This window comes from Tupaia chinensis, unplaced genomic scaffold (genome assembly GCF_000334495.1).
Source record: "Tupaia chinensis unplaced genomic scaffold, TupChi_1.0 Scaffold000099_1, whole genome shotgun sequence".
Lineage (NCBI taxonomy): Eukaryota > Metazoa > Chordata > Mammalia > Scandentia > Tupaiidae > Tupaia > Tupaia belangeri.
This window is the reverse complement of record NW_006159563.1, coordinates 5,482,828-5,498,185: the sequence shown is the minus strand read 5'-3', so window position 1 is coordinate 5,498,185 and position 15,358 is coordinate 5,482,828. Positions and strand designations below refer to the sequence as shown.

The following is a 15,358-nucleotide window of genomic DNA, read 5'->3' as shown; positions in this document are numbered from 1 at the left end:
TGCTGAAGTTTGGCCTTCCCGATGACAGGCTGCTTCGAGAGCGTCCCCTTCCCCAGAACTGTGTAGTAGCCCGATCGCAGCATCAGTGATGGGAGCTGCTCCCGTCTTGTTTTTGGCGGCATTTTACCCGTGTCTGCTCACTGACCAAGGTCCACAATTTATCAAGGTTGACAGTTGGGCAGAAGCTCTGGTTCCTCGTTAAGTGGTAATGCCTCTTACCAGCTTGCCCAAAGTAACCTGGGTGGTTTTTTTCGAAGCTGATCCTGTGTGATGCGTGCCACCAGCATTACCCGGCCTCTGGGATGCTTCCGGTGCTTGCCGATGCGGCCATGGCCATGGCTCACATGGTCTGGAAGTTTCTAGGACTTCCTCAGTCTGGATGGCATGTCGGCGACTAAGATGAAAGAGGGGGATTTCCTTCTAAAGCAGTCCCTTCACTCTGCTCTGCTCACATGCACTCACCTCACTCTCCCGTCAACAGACCCCATGTGATATGCAGGCTATGACCCCGACACAAAGCAAAGCCTGATGTTCAGGATTTACCCACTGTTACCTCTCTGCTGTGAATCTTAGTAGAGCCCAATCTTTCTCTTATATCTTATGTGAAAAGAGGAACTATATGACTTAGTATCCACTTTAGAGACTGAAAGGGGACACTGTTAACATTTACATGAAGGCTTTAGATATACTATCACCCTAAATGTGAATAAGATATAATATAAACATTAAAAACCTTATGTTTGCCTATTTATCTTCCACAACCATGTAATATAATTTGATTATTACTGTTTTTATATTTTTGTAAAAGTCTGAATTTCTTGCCTGCAAGTTTCTTTCTTAGAGCAATTGCTCAATGAACTTACCTAGTTAGAATTAATTTTTAATCATAACTTGATCTTTTTTTCTTATTCCTGCCAACTAAAAGATGTTCTTATTTTTATTTTCAATGCAGATGCAGAATTTGCAGGGTGGGACAGAAGCTATTGCTCGATTGGATCAGTTAGAAGCTGATTATTATGATCTGCAACTTCAGTTATATGAAGTACAGTTTGAAATCTTGAAGTGTGAAGAGTTACTATTGACAGCACAGCTAGAAAGCATCAAAAGACTTATATCGGGTATGATGTACACTCGGCTACAGAAGTCCATAAAAGATTGAATACGTGGGGAGAATGCATGTAGACTTGAATTAATGTCTCTTCTGTTAAAACCTAAAATAGTTTTTTAACACAGGACACCTTTTAAAGATATTTCTGATGTCAAATAAGTAGTTCAGTAGGCTCAGCAATGTTGTTTATGGTTACTTTTGTAAAATACTTATATTATAATGGTTGTTTCAGCCAGAATCTGGATTTCCAAAAATTCTGAATTTTGCAGGAGTTGGGGGAGGGGAGGTGATCGCTAGCATTTGTTGAGCACGTACTGTGTGCCAGACACTGCTGAATGCTTTGCACACATGCGCTCTGTGAGGTATATTTCCTACTAATCACCATTTTACACACAAGTTCAAGAGGTAATGGCTTTGCCTAAGGTTACAGAGCCAGAAAGTACAGTAGAACCCTGTCCTGTCTGGCTCCACAACCCATACTCTTAACCATGTACCCCTTGTTGCAATTCGGAAACAGAAAAGAGAGATGAAGTGGTATACTATGACACTTATGAGAGCATGGAGGCCATGCTGGAGAAGGAAGAGATGGCAGCATCTGTGCACCTTCAGAGAGAGGAGCTGCAGAAACTTCAACAGAAAGCACGCCAGCTGGAGGCCAGGCGTGGGCGTGTCTCAGCCAAGAAAGCCTACCTCAGAAATAAAAAGGTATTTTAATCTAGCTTTTACTTATTACCCTGCATCCATGTGTAATAACCCTAATCGGATTTGTCACTTATATTTGCATGTCTCTTAAAAGCAAGTAGGTGTTCCTCCTGTGAGTACTCAGTTCATCATGTTGAACACCGGTCATTCTCTGAGAGTTGCCCTCCTAAACATATTAGAACAGCCAGTGATGACGTGCTCTTGAACTCCAGCAAACCTGAAGGTGGCTCCGCTAAAGGACAGGACTACAGGGTCCCATATAATGTATTTCCTGGCTCCTATTTTACTTAAGGAAGATGGCAATGTAGAGCAAGTCTTGGTCCTGATAACAGTTTTGAAGGAACGTCTAGACTTTGATGACATTTCAGGATGTTTGATTACTTTTCTATTTGGAATGATTCATTTCATGGGTAATCTATACATTCTTCCTCTGTCTTAGAAAATGTTGTACTTTCTAGTCCACATGCTACTGTCCTGGGGTGGTTTTTATTACTGTAAGTGCAGGGATGGAATCTGGAACCAGGTCGAAGGCTTGAACCAAACTGCTGATGGCCGCAAGGTACATATTTGCTTTGAGCTCAGCTAAAGTATGTCATGTTCTTTGAGAACCCACTTTCCTGCTTTTTACCAGATACTAAAGCTTCTATTTCCCCATTCCATAGAACATTAAAGACCTTTGCTTTTTAAATAAATAGCTCTTGCACATCAGAGAAACTTAGGTAGACATTTTCCCACAGTAAGTCAAGAGCCCAAGACCTTCTTTGACTTTGCCCAGCCACAAAACAGTGGGCACTCAAAGCTGTGGTTTTCACATCATTCTCTGCCTTTCCTATCTCCGTGACACAGTAATAATTCTTGAAACCCACTGTTGTCTTGGCCTATTGTAAATTCGATTTTCCAGCCTGTCCTGTGCCAACTAGGTAAACGTGGCATTGATTCTAGCAAGTCCTACGACTTCTCCAGAAAAAAAGTTTGAGGGAACAATGAAATGTAAACCAGATTTTAGAAGAGCAATCTTTTTAGGAATGTGATCATCATTGTTTTCATATTACTTTTAAGGATATAATACAGTATCTCAGAGATTAGTTTGTGAACTTGAAAGTTTTTGAAAGCACTTTTCAAAAATACCATGGAATTGAGACTTATTTTAAAGTAATTCATTTCAATTCAACAGTATGGTTGGCACAGTGTTAGACTTGTGATACAAAGATGGCGAGGACACAGTCCAGCTCCTTCTAGTCTTCTAGAGAAGGCAAGTCAGGTTGGAAGATGAGTGTTCTGCCTTCTGTCGGGAATACTTGAATTTAATGCTTTAATTCTCCCAGTAGCCAAATGAGGTAACCCCTTGCCTGAAATCTAGAAAACTCATACAATGAGAAGTGTTTTCATACTTTAGTGGCAAAACCGGACCCAAATTGATGTGACATTATTCATTGTCTTAATCCCACTTACTTTGACTGTTCACACATTTCACTGAAGAAAATATTAATATTACTGATTTGGGGTGCCACCCCAAATCTGCTTGAGTTAGTGAGTGATGGAATATGCTTCATACTACCATTCTGAAATATGAAAACATTTGGAATTTCAAAACACAACTTACCTGTGTTCTTGATAAGGGATCCTGGACCTATGTTCTTATTTTGGAACCAAAGGAACCAAGCCTTCTAGTAGTTATGTATAACGCTAAAGGAAAAGTAGTTAGTTTGGTTTCGGGGTAGGATTCTGCCCTCAGTCTGTGTGGCGCAAAGCCCGAGCCGCCGTATCACTGCATTGTGCACTGTGATGCTGCCTGCCTTTCCTTAGCTCTACTGGGCAGAGTCTTGTCAGGCAGTAGAATGAACCAGAGTGAGTGGAAAACATGATATAGACATTTTGCTTTTAAGATACAGTTGACTAGGACCAGCAGTTAGCATAATGGCTATGTTGCTGAACTCCCATGTAGTTGACCGTGGTTCAAGTCCCTGACCCAGTGGCTTAAACTCAAGCCGGGCGTGTGTGCATGCGTGCCCAAAATCCCAAGAGGAGAATGGAGGAGAAGGGATTGCGGTATGGTCATCCCCCCTGGGGGGTGATTTCTCACTTTCTGTCTCTCTGGTGAGTGCATGCACCCTGTAGCCAAAAAAAAAAAAACAGATACAGCTTATACAGCTTACCGACTTTAAAGGTTATTTTACACTTTTCTTTGATTAACAATAATCATTTTAGCATAGCTTAGAAAATGTTGGAAATTAATGTCAACGTCTTGCAAAGGTAGCTACATTAAAAAGGACAGAAGATTAAATAAAATAGCTTGGTGCCACTAAAAAGTTGCCAGTCAGGGGATCAGCAGTTGGTGTAATGGCTATGTCGCTGGACTCCTATGTAGTCGACTGCGGTTTGAGTCCTGGACCCAGTGATTTAAACTCACGCCAGGCATGTTTACGTACATACCCAAGATCTCAAGAGGAGAATGGAGGAGAAGGGATTACGATGTGGTCATTCCCCCCGAGAGGTGATTTCTCGCTTTCTGTCTCTCTGGCGAGCATACACACCCTATAGTACAAACCTCTCCCCCCCAAAAATAAATAAAGTTGCCAGTCAGATTGTATTGCATTATTTTATAAAGAAGCATATATCTCTTACTTTATTGTTGTAAAATAACTTTTTAAATCTTCTATTTAATATTGTAAAATATGTCTTGCATATAAATACATCTCATAATATTGTTTAAACCAGTTCAGACAAAATCTTGGTCTTTAACTCATTAGAGAGAGCTTAAGAATATAGACTTTATGGGGCTGGCAGGTGGTATGGTGGTTAAGCTGCTGGACTCCGACATGGCCAACCACGGTTTGAATCCTGAACCTGGTAGTTTTCTCTCTCTGGTCAAATTAAAAAAATAATAAAAATAAATAAAATAATTTATAAAAGAATATAGACTTTAATTCAACAATTGTGTGTGTGTGTGTGTGTGTGTGTGTATTTGCCTAGACTTGTTCAAATGGTGTAATAAGATTTAAAATCTCCTGGCCACAGATGTTAGAACTGAAACAGGCCTTCAAGAATATTTAAGGACACCCACTGCAACTCTCACCTTGCTCCATCTCTCCAAAACCTTCTAAACAAAAGAGGGGTCAAGAGGTCTAGAGAAGTTAATAGTTATTAGAGTCTTTAGAAAGATCCTGATTATTTGGCTTACACTGCATCATTAATTTACATGAGAAATGAGGTGGTTTACTTGGTACTTTGCTATAGATGTACATGTTAAGATTAAAATTTGTTAAATAAAACCTTGGTGCAGTATTCAGAATCTTTTAGATTGCATTTCTATTAAAATATATTTTATGTATTTGTAGGAAATTTGTATTGCGAAACACAATGAAAAATTTCAGCAGCGCTTTCGGAGTGAAGACGAATATAGAACTCATCACACAGTACAGCTAGTAAGTTTGGACTCTCACAGACTTGGATCTGAACTTTGTTTTGGTGAGATCTCAAAGTGGGCGAAATCTATAGAGAATGCGGAAACCTTTTAACTGTGTTGGCATTGATTGACTCTGTATATCATATGAGGGCACTTCAAGAAGCTGGTGGAAAAATGAGATTAAAATATGAGTTTATCTTGGTGCAGAAGTTCTGAAATCCATTCATACTTTTATCATAATAAGCATTTTCCACAGACTTTTTGAAAACTTGGTATGTATACATGCACACATACATACACACACATACACGTACATATGAGCAGTTTTTAGGCAAAATGGAGTGCAGAATACAGAATTCCTATTTTCCCACCCACACATACAACCTGTTTATCCCCTACCCCAAGTTAGAATTCCAGGTTGTTGCAGGTCCTCTCTTATTTGCTATCGTCACAGTTAAGAGATTTTAGCTATTCAATGGGTGTGCCCAATAGAACCAGAACCCTCCCCCTCACAGTTTCTCTGTCCCATCAGGATTTTGGAGATATGCATACATGGTGTTTTTCAAGCTGCCAGGGCCAGGATTTGAACTACTCATAGGCCGTGTGAGCTCTGACTCCCTATGCACAGTGCTTAACCACTGTGCTGTGGGACTACTCCTCATTTCTTTTTTCTATGTTAATTTTCTTTTGGATTTCCTATATAGATGATCATTCATATGTGAAAAATGTTTATTTCTTCCCAGTCTGTATACCTTTTATTCCTGTCTTACTGCACTAGCTAAGACTTCTAATATGATGTAAAAATCAGTGGTATAGGCAGACAGCTGTACCTCATTCTTGATCATAGAAAGAACGCTTTTATTTCCCACCATTAAATATAATGTTAACTATTGAAAGCTCTTGTTTCCCACCATTAAATGTGGTGCTAACTAATACAGTACTTACGTGTTCTTTGTCCAGTTGAAGTTCTCTGTATTCCTAGTTTGCTGAGAGTATTAGTTCATTCTATACAAAATTACCTTAGAGGCCACCTACTCACAGTACTGATATACCTCATTATGCCGAATCTGTCATCCTGATCGTCTTTTTGGACATATATGTCTCAAATTCATCAATACCAATAATTTGTATTTAATTAAATATCAGAAATAGTAACATGACCATAGCTCTGTCTTTGCTTATTTAAAAAAATTGTTTTTCTTCAGTATTACACTGAAGGCCAAAGGGCTTAAATTTGTCTATATTACCCCTTGAGCTCATTTTGGAAATGTTAACTAAGGCTGCCTCTGGTTTTCATTTAAAACACATAAAATTAGCTAAACTACCCATAAACTGTAAGATTACATTTTTCCTTTAAGCCGGAAACAGTAAATTAATGTGCCTTTATATTTACATTAGTGTTTGTGTGGATCAGAAGCTAGTGTGTAAGGTTAGTCGAGGGACTAGCATAGCAGTCTGATAAATGAGGATGTCCCTACTACTGTCACTCTGTATCTGAATTATTAGCTGTAATAAATCAGTTTCTACACTTAAGAGTTTGTTGCTCTTTACATAAAGATTGGGTTTTGATGAAATGTTAATTTTTTTTAAAGATTTATTTAACCTTATTTATTTACTTATTTTAATTAATTAATTAACTATACCATAGAGGGACAGAGTGAGAGAGAGAGAGGGAAAGTGAGAAAGCAAGCTGCCAGGTCCGTGGTTGGCCATTTGGGAGTTCAGCACCCTTAATCACCACACCACCTGCCAGCCCCAGAAATGTTAATGTTTGTAGAAGTCACTAGCTTTTTAGGATGAATGAGTATAAGATTCTTCCTCAGAGAGTTTTGTGCAATAAAGAGGGATAAAAATGAGGAAATCGATATACCATTTATCTCTGAGATTTCCTTATCTTAGAATTTTGCCCACTACCAGCTTTTGGTAGATTATCTAATTGTCAGAGAATGTATTCGTTAACTAGTCATCTTTAAAACACATAGGTAAAGGAAAATGAAAGTTAGCTTTAGGTCAAAATAGCTTAGATCTTTTTTCTTAAAAATTGTGTGAACTAGCTAGAGACAGACAGAGATGGAAAGAGAGGGAGGTGGAGAAAGCACTACCTAGTTGGAGGGTCACACCACAATCCCTTTTCCTTCATTTTTCCATTCTATTGAAACTGGGAGCGCACACACTCATGCACCCAACATGTTTTTCAAGCCACCAGGGCTGGGCCCAGGACTCGAACCACAAAGTTAGCCATGTGGGAACTGTCTCCCTTAACCTCTAGGCCACAGGTTAACGTCCAGTGGCCCAAGATCATTGTTTTTCAAAGCTAGTTTTGAACATCTTTATCAGAATCTTTTAGGCGGTGGGTTAAAATGTAGATCCCTAGATACTAATCTTATTTCAACTGTTTCTGCTGAAATCCCTACAAATTAAATCCTGGACTGGCCCTTTAATGCAGTGGCTAAGTGCTGTGCACGGGAACTGGATCCCACATGGCCCTGCTACAGTCTGAATCCCAGCCCTGGCAGCTTGAAAAAACAAGCCATGTTCACACACATACATGCTCCAAATCCCGATGTGATGGAGAAATGGAGAGAAAAAAGATTGCAGCATAACCACACTGTTGGGAGTTCTCTCTATCTCCTTTTCAAAAGCGCATGCGCTCTCGGGAACCAGCAGTTAGCGTAATGGCTATGTCGCTGGATTCCCACGTAGTCGACCGTGGTTCGCGTCCTGGACCTGGTGGCTTAAATCTCATGCTGGGCGCGTGTGCATGCATGCCCAGGATCCCGAGAGGAGAATGGAGGAGAAGGGATTGCGGTGTGACCATCCCTCCTGGGGGGTGATTTCTCGCTTTCTGTCTCTATGTCTCTCTCTGTCTGTCTGGTGAGCGCACGCGCCCTATAGTGAAAAAAAAAAAAAAGCGCATGCGCTCTTTCACAATAGAAAAGAAGCAAAAATGGGGCCAGCAGGTGGCATGGAGGTTTCCTGGATCCCACATGGCCAATTGCACACTTCTGGACATGGCGGCTTGAAAAACACGCCGGGTGGTACGTGTGCACATGCCGAAAAGGAGAATGGAGGAGAGGAGGTTGCAGCGTGGCCATCCTCCCACGGGGTGATTTCTCTCCCTGACCCTGTCTCTATCCAGCAAGCATATTTCCCCTATAGCAAACTAAAAAAAAAGAGAGAGAAGTTAGAGATATAAGAGCAAAGAAATGTATTGTAAAATTTAATAGACTCTAAAATAAACTAGTTGAAGAAAATGTGAAGATGCTTTCAACTACTATGGCTTTTTCATTATTACTAGCTTAAGAGACAAATTAGATAAGAAAAGAAAATCCTGATCAGGAAACAAGTAAATTTTTCCCATTAAAAAAATACATTCTTGGTTTTTGTAGCCACACCCATAACTCATAGTAGTTTTCATTTCAAACTCATAGTTTCCACTTCAAGAAAGCACAGACAAAATACTTTTATGCTGTACTTTATGGAAATTGTGATTCGAATTTTTTATTTTGTTCACAGTGGTTTCTTTTCCTATTGCCTGTTTACTCCATGTTCTGATATGTGCCATGCCCAGTCATTGACTGTTCTTATTTTTTAAGAACAATACTTTGTTATAAACCTCTTATTAGGGGGCCAGCAGATGGCATATTGGTTACATTGCTGGTCCCCCATGTAGTCAGCTGAGGTTCGAGTCCTATGTGTGCATACCTAAGATCCCTGGAGGAGAAGGTATTGTGGCATGGCCATTCCCCCCTTGGGAATGATTGAATGATTTCTTGCTTTCTTTTGCTGTCTCTCAGGTGAGCGTACATGCCCTATAGCAAAAAATCTCTTTAAAAAACAAAACCAAACCAAAAAAAAAAAAAAAAAAAAAAACCCAACCTTTTATTGGTCTGTCTTCCAGGCCTGTTGATTAAGTACAGCAGGATCCCATATGGTCAACCATTCATTTTGAGTCCCAGACCCGGCAGCTTGAGAAACATGCCAGCTGTGTGTGCACGAATGCCCAAGATTGTAAAGGAGGCAGGGAGAAAGAATTGTTTCATGATCATTCCGCACGAGGAATGCTTTCTTCTCTCTCTCTCTGTCTCTGGTGAGTGCATATACCCTCTAACAATTAAAAAAGAAACAAAAGGAAAAAAGTATACCACTCGTAGGTGTATATAACTTAAAGAATTTTTGTAAGCCAAGTATACCCATGTAACTCATACCCAGGTCTATAACACAGACCCAGAGTCTCTCATGTTCTAATCTAGCAACTTCCTCTCTCATCTCCACAGAAGTGAAGCAATTTCATTTTATGGGGTCACTGAATAATTTTCCCAACATTGTCCAGGTAGTGAAGGTGGGAACTGGCATTCAACCCAGGCCTCTTACTGGCTATGCCCTGAAGCACAGTAGTACCCTACTATGCTCTATCAAGATTACACTGGGCCAGCAGGTGGCATGGAGGTTAAGGCACTGGATCCTACATGGCCGACTTTGCAATTCAAGTCTTGGACCTTTTGGCTTGAAAATCATGCCAGGTGCACATGCATACGTGCCCAGTATCCTGAAAGGGGAGAGTGAAGACAAAGGATTGTGGTGTAGCAATCCTCCCAGGGGTGATTTCTCACTTTTCTACTCTCTCTCTTGTTTCTCTCTGGTGAGCACATGTACCCTTGAGCAAAAAACTAAATAATAATAATAATAATAATAATAATAATAAAATAACTCTACTTTCCCACACAAACACATCAGTTTATGCGTTAGAAGTCTGAATCTTTTCTCTTCTCTCTCCTTCTAGGATCTTTTACATTGTAGTAAGAAATTACTTTTGTAGATACCAGCTGACGGGCCAGCAATATGATTAATCTGTTCATTTAGCTCTGAACCTTATCTATCTGTTTCATCCATCATATTTAGAGATACAGGTTGGGAACCAGCAGTTAGCGTAATGGCTATGTCGCTGGACTCCCATGTAGTCGACCGCAGTTCGCATCCCGGACCCGGTGGCTTAAGACTCACGCCGGGCATGTGTGCTTGTGTGCCCAAGATCCTGAGAGGAGAATGGAGGAGAAGGGATTGTGGCGTGTCCATCCCCCCTGGGGGGTGATTTCTCGCTTTCTGTCTCTATGTCTCTCTCTGTCTGGCGAGCGCACATGCCCTATAGCAAAAAACCTCTCAAAAAAAAAAAAAACAATTTAGAGATGCAGGTTCAGTTGAAAACTCACTTAGTATCTCTTAGATAACCAATGTTTTCTTTTTTTTCTCAACGACTAAACACCAAATTCCTGGTTGCAAATCTGATCAGTCCTGGAATCAGTGCTGCTCTGCAGGCCTGAGACTCTTTGTCCCCTCAGCCATCTATGGCATGTGTGGATGTGGGAGCACGCAATCTCTCTCTATTCTAGGTGGTTACCAGATGTACACATGAGGCTAACAGTTCCTTCCTTTGCTTACTCAGCTGGGTAGGAGTACATTCCAGCTATGTGCACAGAAGCGAGCTTAGAGTAAGGTTGAGGAGGAGGATGTGTTCTTGTTTCACCAGGTCCTTTAGCCATTTGGGGCTTTGCCTTTTTAAAGAGGAGAATTCACATGAAACCTTTGTCTGCTTTTAATGGAGAGCTCAGGTCTTATATTTGTTTTCCTATCTGGAAAACTTTTTTTTTTTGAGAGGTTTTTGCTATAGGGCGCGTGCGCTCGCCAGACAGAGACAGACAAAGAGACAGAAAGCGAGAAATCATCCCCCAGGAGGGATGGCCATGCCGCAATACCTTCTCCTCCATTCTCCTCTCGGGATCTTGGGCACGCATGCACATGTGCCTGGCGTGAGTCTCAAGCCACCGGGTCCGGGATGCGAACCACGGTCGACTATGGGGGAGTCCAGCGACATAGCCATTACGCTAACTGCTGGTCCCCCCATCTGGAAAACTTTAAGGTTAAATGTTGGTAGCAACTCTTTTGGCATCTAGGTCTACTGTTGAAAGATACCTGGCTTTGTTATCTAGTAGTAATTGTTTTTGAGAATTCCTACACCCAACTGTTAGAAAATTTTCTAAAGGCAATAGGTCCTTCTGGTCTTATATAAGAAGAAGAAATAGAAGAACATTCCTCTTTACTCAACCATAATTTCCTGCCCTTGTTGCCGTTCATTCAGCCCGTGATCTAACCATAGGACAGAAGGTGGGACTGATCTTTGTTGAAGGTGATAGTTGCACCCCTTTAGGAACAGATTGGCTGTGTTAGCTTTCTTCAGAGCATTCCCTGATCAATAACTACAGATCAGTCACCTGTCCTTTAACCATATGGTTAATAAAACACTACTTTAATTCTTTCTCCACCTGCCAAAATTTTCACTTTAGTCCTCAACGCTGTTCTCAACTTAATTTTCTGTCATGTCTGGCTGTGCAATTTCTCATGAAACATTGATATATGGAATAAGCCCACTGCTCTAAAGGTCGTGTCTATTATTACTGAAATGGTTCCTTGCCACAAATTCTGGCTGAATGCATCTTCATTCTTCATTAGGTTGTTTCTCCTTCCCATCCCCAAACCCCAGACCTCTTTCCTTTTGCACTCTCAGTCTGAATTGATGGTCCCACCATCCACCCAGTGCTGGTCACCTCCACCACAGTCAGATACCTTCCTTGGTACTTGCCAGTACTAAATCTCATGTCTGTTAAACATGCCTACTCCTCCTCATCTCTACTTATATATCTCTGCTTTTTTCCTTGCACTTAAAATAGTACATGGTTGGACTAATAATCAATAAACATTTGATGAATTAATGAGAATTTCTTTATCATAAGCAGTCTTTTCCCTGCCATTTTACTAAGTGGATATTTTTACATGCTGTGTGACTTTTTGTGTTTATGATATTAAAAAGTCTTCTTGCTTTTAGTTAATATTTTCTAGCACCTATTAGGCACTTGTGTCTAATGTGTTTCCAGAGTCACTTGACTTAGGATTCAAAGCCATTCAGAGTCAGCCATGTTGGATCCAGCTCCCTTAACCATTAGGCTGTGGGGCCAGCCCCAAGATGTTTCTTCTTAAGTAAACAAGTATCTTGTGATATTTGTGTTATAATTTTGATTATGTATGAGATGTTTGAAACATTTCCTGAGGCCAGCAAGTAGCATGGTGGTTAAGGCATTGGACTCCCACATAGTCAGTTCAGGTTCCTGACCTAGTGGCTTGAAAAATATGTCGGGCATGTGTGCATGCATGCCCAGAATCCTTAGAGGAGAATGGAGGAGATGGGATTATAACATGGCCACTCTCCCGGGGGTAGGGAGGTTCTCATTTTACCCCTCTCTGTCTCTCCAGGGAAAGCAGACGTCCTATGACAAAACCTCCAAAAAGAGATTTTTTTTTTCCCAATTTCTTTACCACTACTTTTAAAGTCCCACTATAAGCAGTTTTAATTAGTGGATCGCGAAATAGTTTCTCAACAATTTATACCTTTAAAAATAAATAAATAAAACCTTTACCATGTTTATAAAAGAGTCACATTGGGCCACCCCTGTATTGCAGCAGTTAAGCACTGTGCAAAGGAAGCTGGATCCCACATAGCTGAGAAATGAAAAAAATCACTAAAATCCATTTTACTTTTATTAAAGTGTGTTTTATTCATGATAGCGAATGTGTGCATACACACCAGAGAGAAAGAGAAGCAGTCTGGACAGGGTCTCATCACGGTGTGACCACTTTCCCCACCCTCAGATTCATGGGGACTTGAATATGCACGTGTCCACAGGGTGTTTTCAGGCTGATTGGAGGATCTGACCCACAGTTGGCTTCCTGCTTCCCTTTCTGGGGCTTCTGGCCCTGTGGTTCAGCTTGCTACCATTTTATGATGGAACTTCGATGAATCCAAATAACTGTTTGGATTTCCATGAATTTCTTGACAACAAGAAGATTTAGAAAAACATTTGAGTGTTGGAATCATAGTTTTAAACTGATTTCAGCTTTAGGCTCATACCATGAAAGATGAAGAATTATTGCCCCATACTACATTTCTCCCAACTCATTTTCCCCTCCATTAAATCAGATATTTTGAAGAACATTCTTAGCTTTTCCTATGACCTGCCCATGTTCTCCAGTTTTATTGCTGATGAAGATTTTGATGAATTTTTCAAGACTAGAACATTTGTTTTCTTTCTTGGAGAGATTTTTGTTATAGGGTGCATTTGCTCACCAGAGAGACAGAAGAAAACAGAGAAATAGAAAGTGAGAAATCACCCCACAGGGGAGATGGCCATGTAGCAGTCCCTTCTCCATTCTCCTCTTAGGATTTTGGGCACACACACACACACACACACACACACACACACACCTGGCGTGAGTTTTAAGCTGCTGGGCCCAGGACTTGAACTGCAGTCAACTATGTGGGAGCCAGCGATGTAACCATTATGCCACCTGCTAGTCCTGGAACATTTGTTTTTTTAAGAGCCCTATCTTATAACAGAGATCTGAAAATACCTCTTTCTTATTTTGGTCAAAATTTGATTGTTTGGCAGGTATTTATTGTAATGTATAGCTTAAAGTTGATAGTCTCTCATTATTTAATTTGAAGATAGCATTTTCTTTTTGATTTTCTTTGTTTTTAACTGGTTTTACAGAAGGGAAAAAAGAGTCAAGACTGCCTTAATAGCATCTTTTTTTTCTTTCCTGAGCAAGATTTTTGTTATTTGGGTGTGTGCGCTCACTGGACAGAGAGACAGAAAGAGAATTCACCCATGGGGGGGAGGGGGGAAGGTGGCTACATTGTAGTCCCTTCTCCTCCATTCTCCTCTCAGGATCTTGGGCATGTGCACACACACACACACACACACACACACACACACTCGGTGTGAGTTTTAAGCTGCCAGGTCTGGGACTCGAACTACATTAGACTATATAGGAGTCTAGTGATGTAACCATTATGCCATCTGCTGGTCCCTAATCTGTCTTTATTAGAGGGCCCCTGCGTATACTCTGTGGTTATTCAGTTTAATAATTCATCTATGGTAGTTCACTTAAATGGCCTGAAGGATAATACTACTATTGTCCTAGAACAATTTTCTGGTTTTATTATTGTTATTTATTTAACCTTATGCCTCTGTTGCTTTGAGGTATGTATTTTACTCTGATTGAGAGATATTTTGAACTGTGTTCATATGTGGTACAATTTTATATCTTAAGTGTAGATCAGTACTGCATTACTAACTTACCATTTTCAAAGCTCTTAGTTTATCACCTATCTTTAATTTTCAATATCCTCTTATCCATAGATCACCCTAATCTCCCTCCTCACATTTTTAAGGAATCTAAAGAAAGTAGGAGCTCTCTTTATCCTCTCAGATTTTGATACAGTTATCCAAGACCTGTAGCAATTGACTCTCATTAGAAATTTTTACCAGGGAAAAGCTGGTAAGCAAGAGGTCATAGAATTGGAGAATAATGAAGAATTGAATTTCAAAGGATTCATCTTGGAGTTGCTTAGAATTCATTAAGGTCTGTTTCAGTGTGGGGTTGTGGCTGCTGTCGTTTCTGAGTTCCTACATGTTCGGGGGATGCCAGTTGGTTTCTCTGATGTGTCTAGGACAGTTTGGCTTAGTCCTGTGGCCATTAGTAGAACAGTGGAAGAGAGAGACAGGTTAATTTCCATGTGAAATGATCTGGTCTTATGAGAGCCTTCTCCAGTTTTCTAAAACAAGGCAGGAAAATAAAGCCACAGCCCATTTATTTGTCTACAAACCCTTTTCATTAACTATAATCCGTTTTGCCAAATGAAAGTTTATTATATAACTTTTAGATGGTTCAACAATATGGGAAAAATTAATTTCTTTGTAGTTAACTGCCATCTATAAGGTGTGATAGATGATTCGTACTTAGTGCCAATATAATGCTTGAAGTATTTTTTTATAATTGGGTTATATCTGTTGAAATAATATATGAGGATTCTTCCAAAAGTTCATGGATAAATGAAATTAAAATATGAGTGTGGTATGGGATAGCCAGCAGCTCGGTGGTTTAGGCAGCTGGATCCCACATGATCAACTTCATGGTTTAAGTCCTGATACTTTGAAAAACACGCCAGGCACATGTGCCCAAAATCCCAAGAGGGGAATGGAGGAGAAGAGACTACAGCATGGCCATACCCCTTGGGGTGTGATTTCTCT

General features: G+C 40.3%; 1 protein-coding gene across 1 annotated transcript in view; it reads left to right on the top strand.

Moving 5' to 3' along the window:
* Positions 1 to 15,358, top strand: part of JMY (junction mediating and regulatory protein, p53 cofactor) — a gene marked incomplete at its 5' end in the record, with an annotated part of 94,245 nt that overhangs the window by 66,904 nt on the left and 11,983 nt on the right. Inside the window, 3 exon segments of the mRNA XM_006143539.3 lie at positions 953 to 1,118; positions 1,626 to 1,813; positions 5,149 to 5,235. Of these exon segments, the coding sequence (XP_006143601.2) occupies positions 953 to 1,118; positions 1,626 to 1,813; positions 5,149 to 5,235 (441 nt within the window).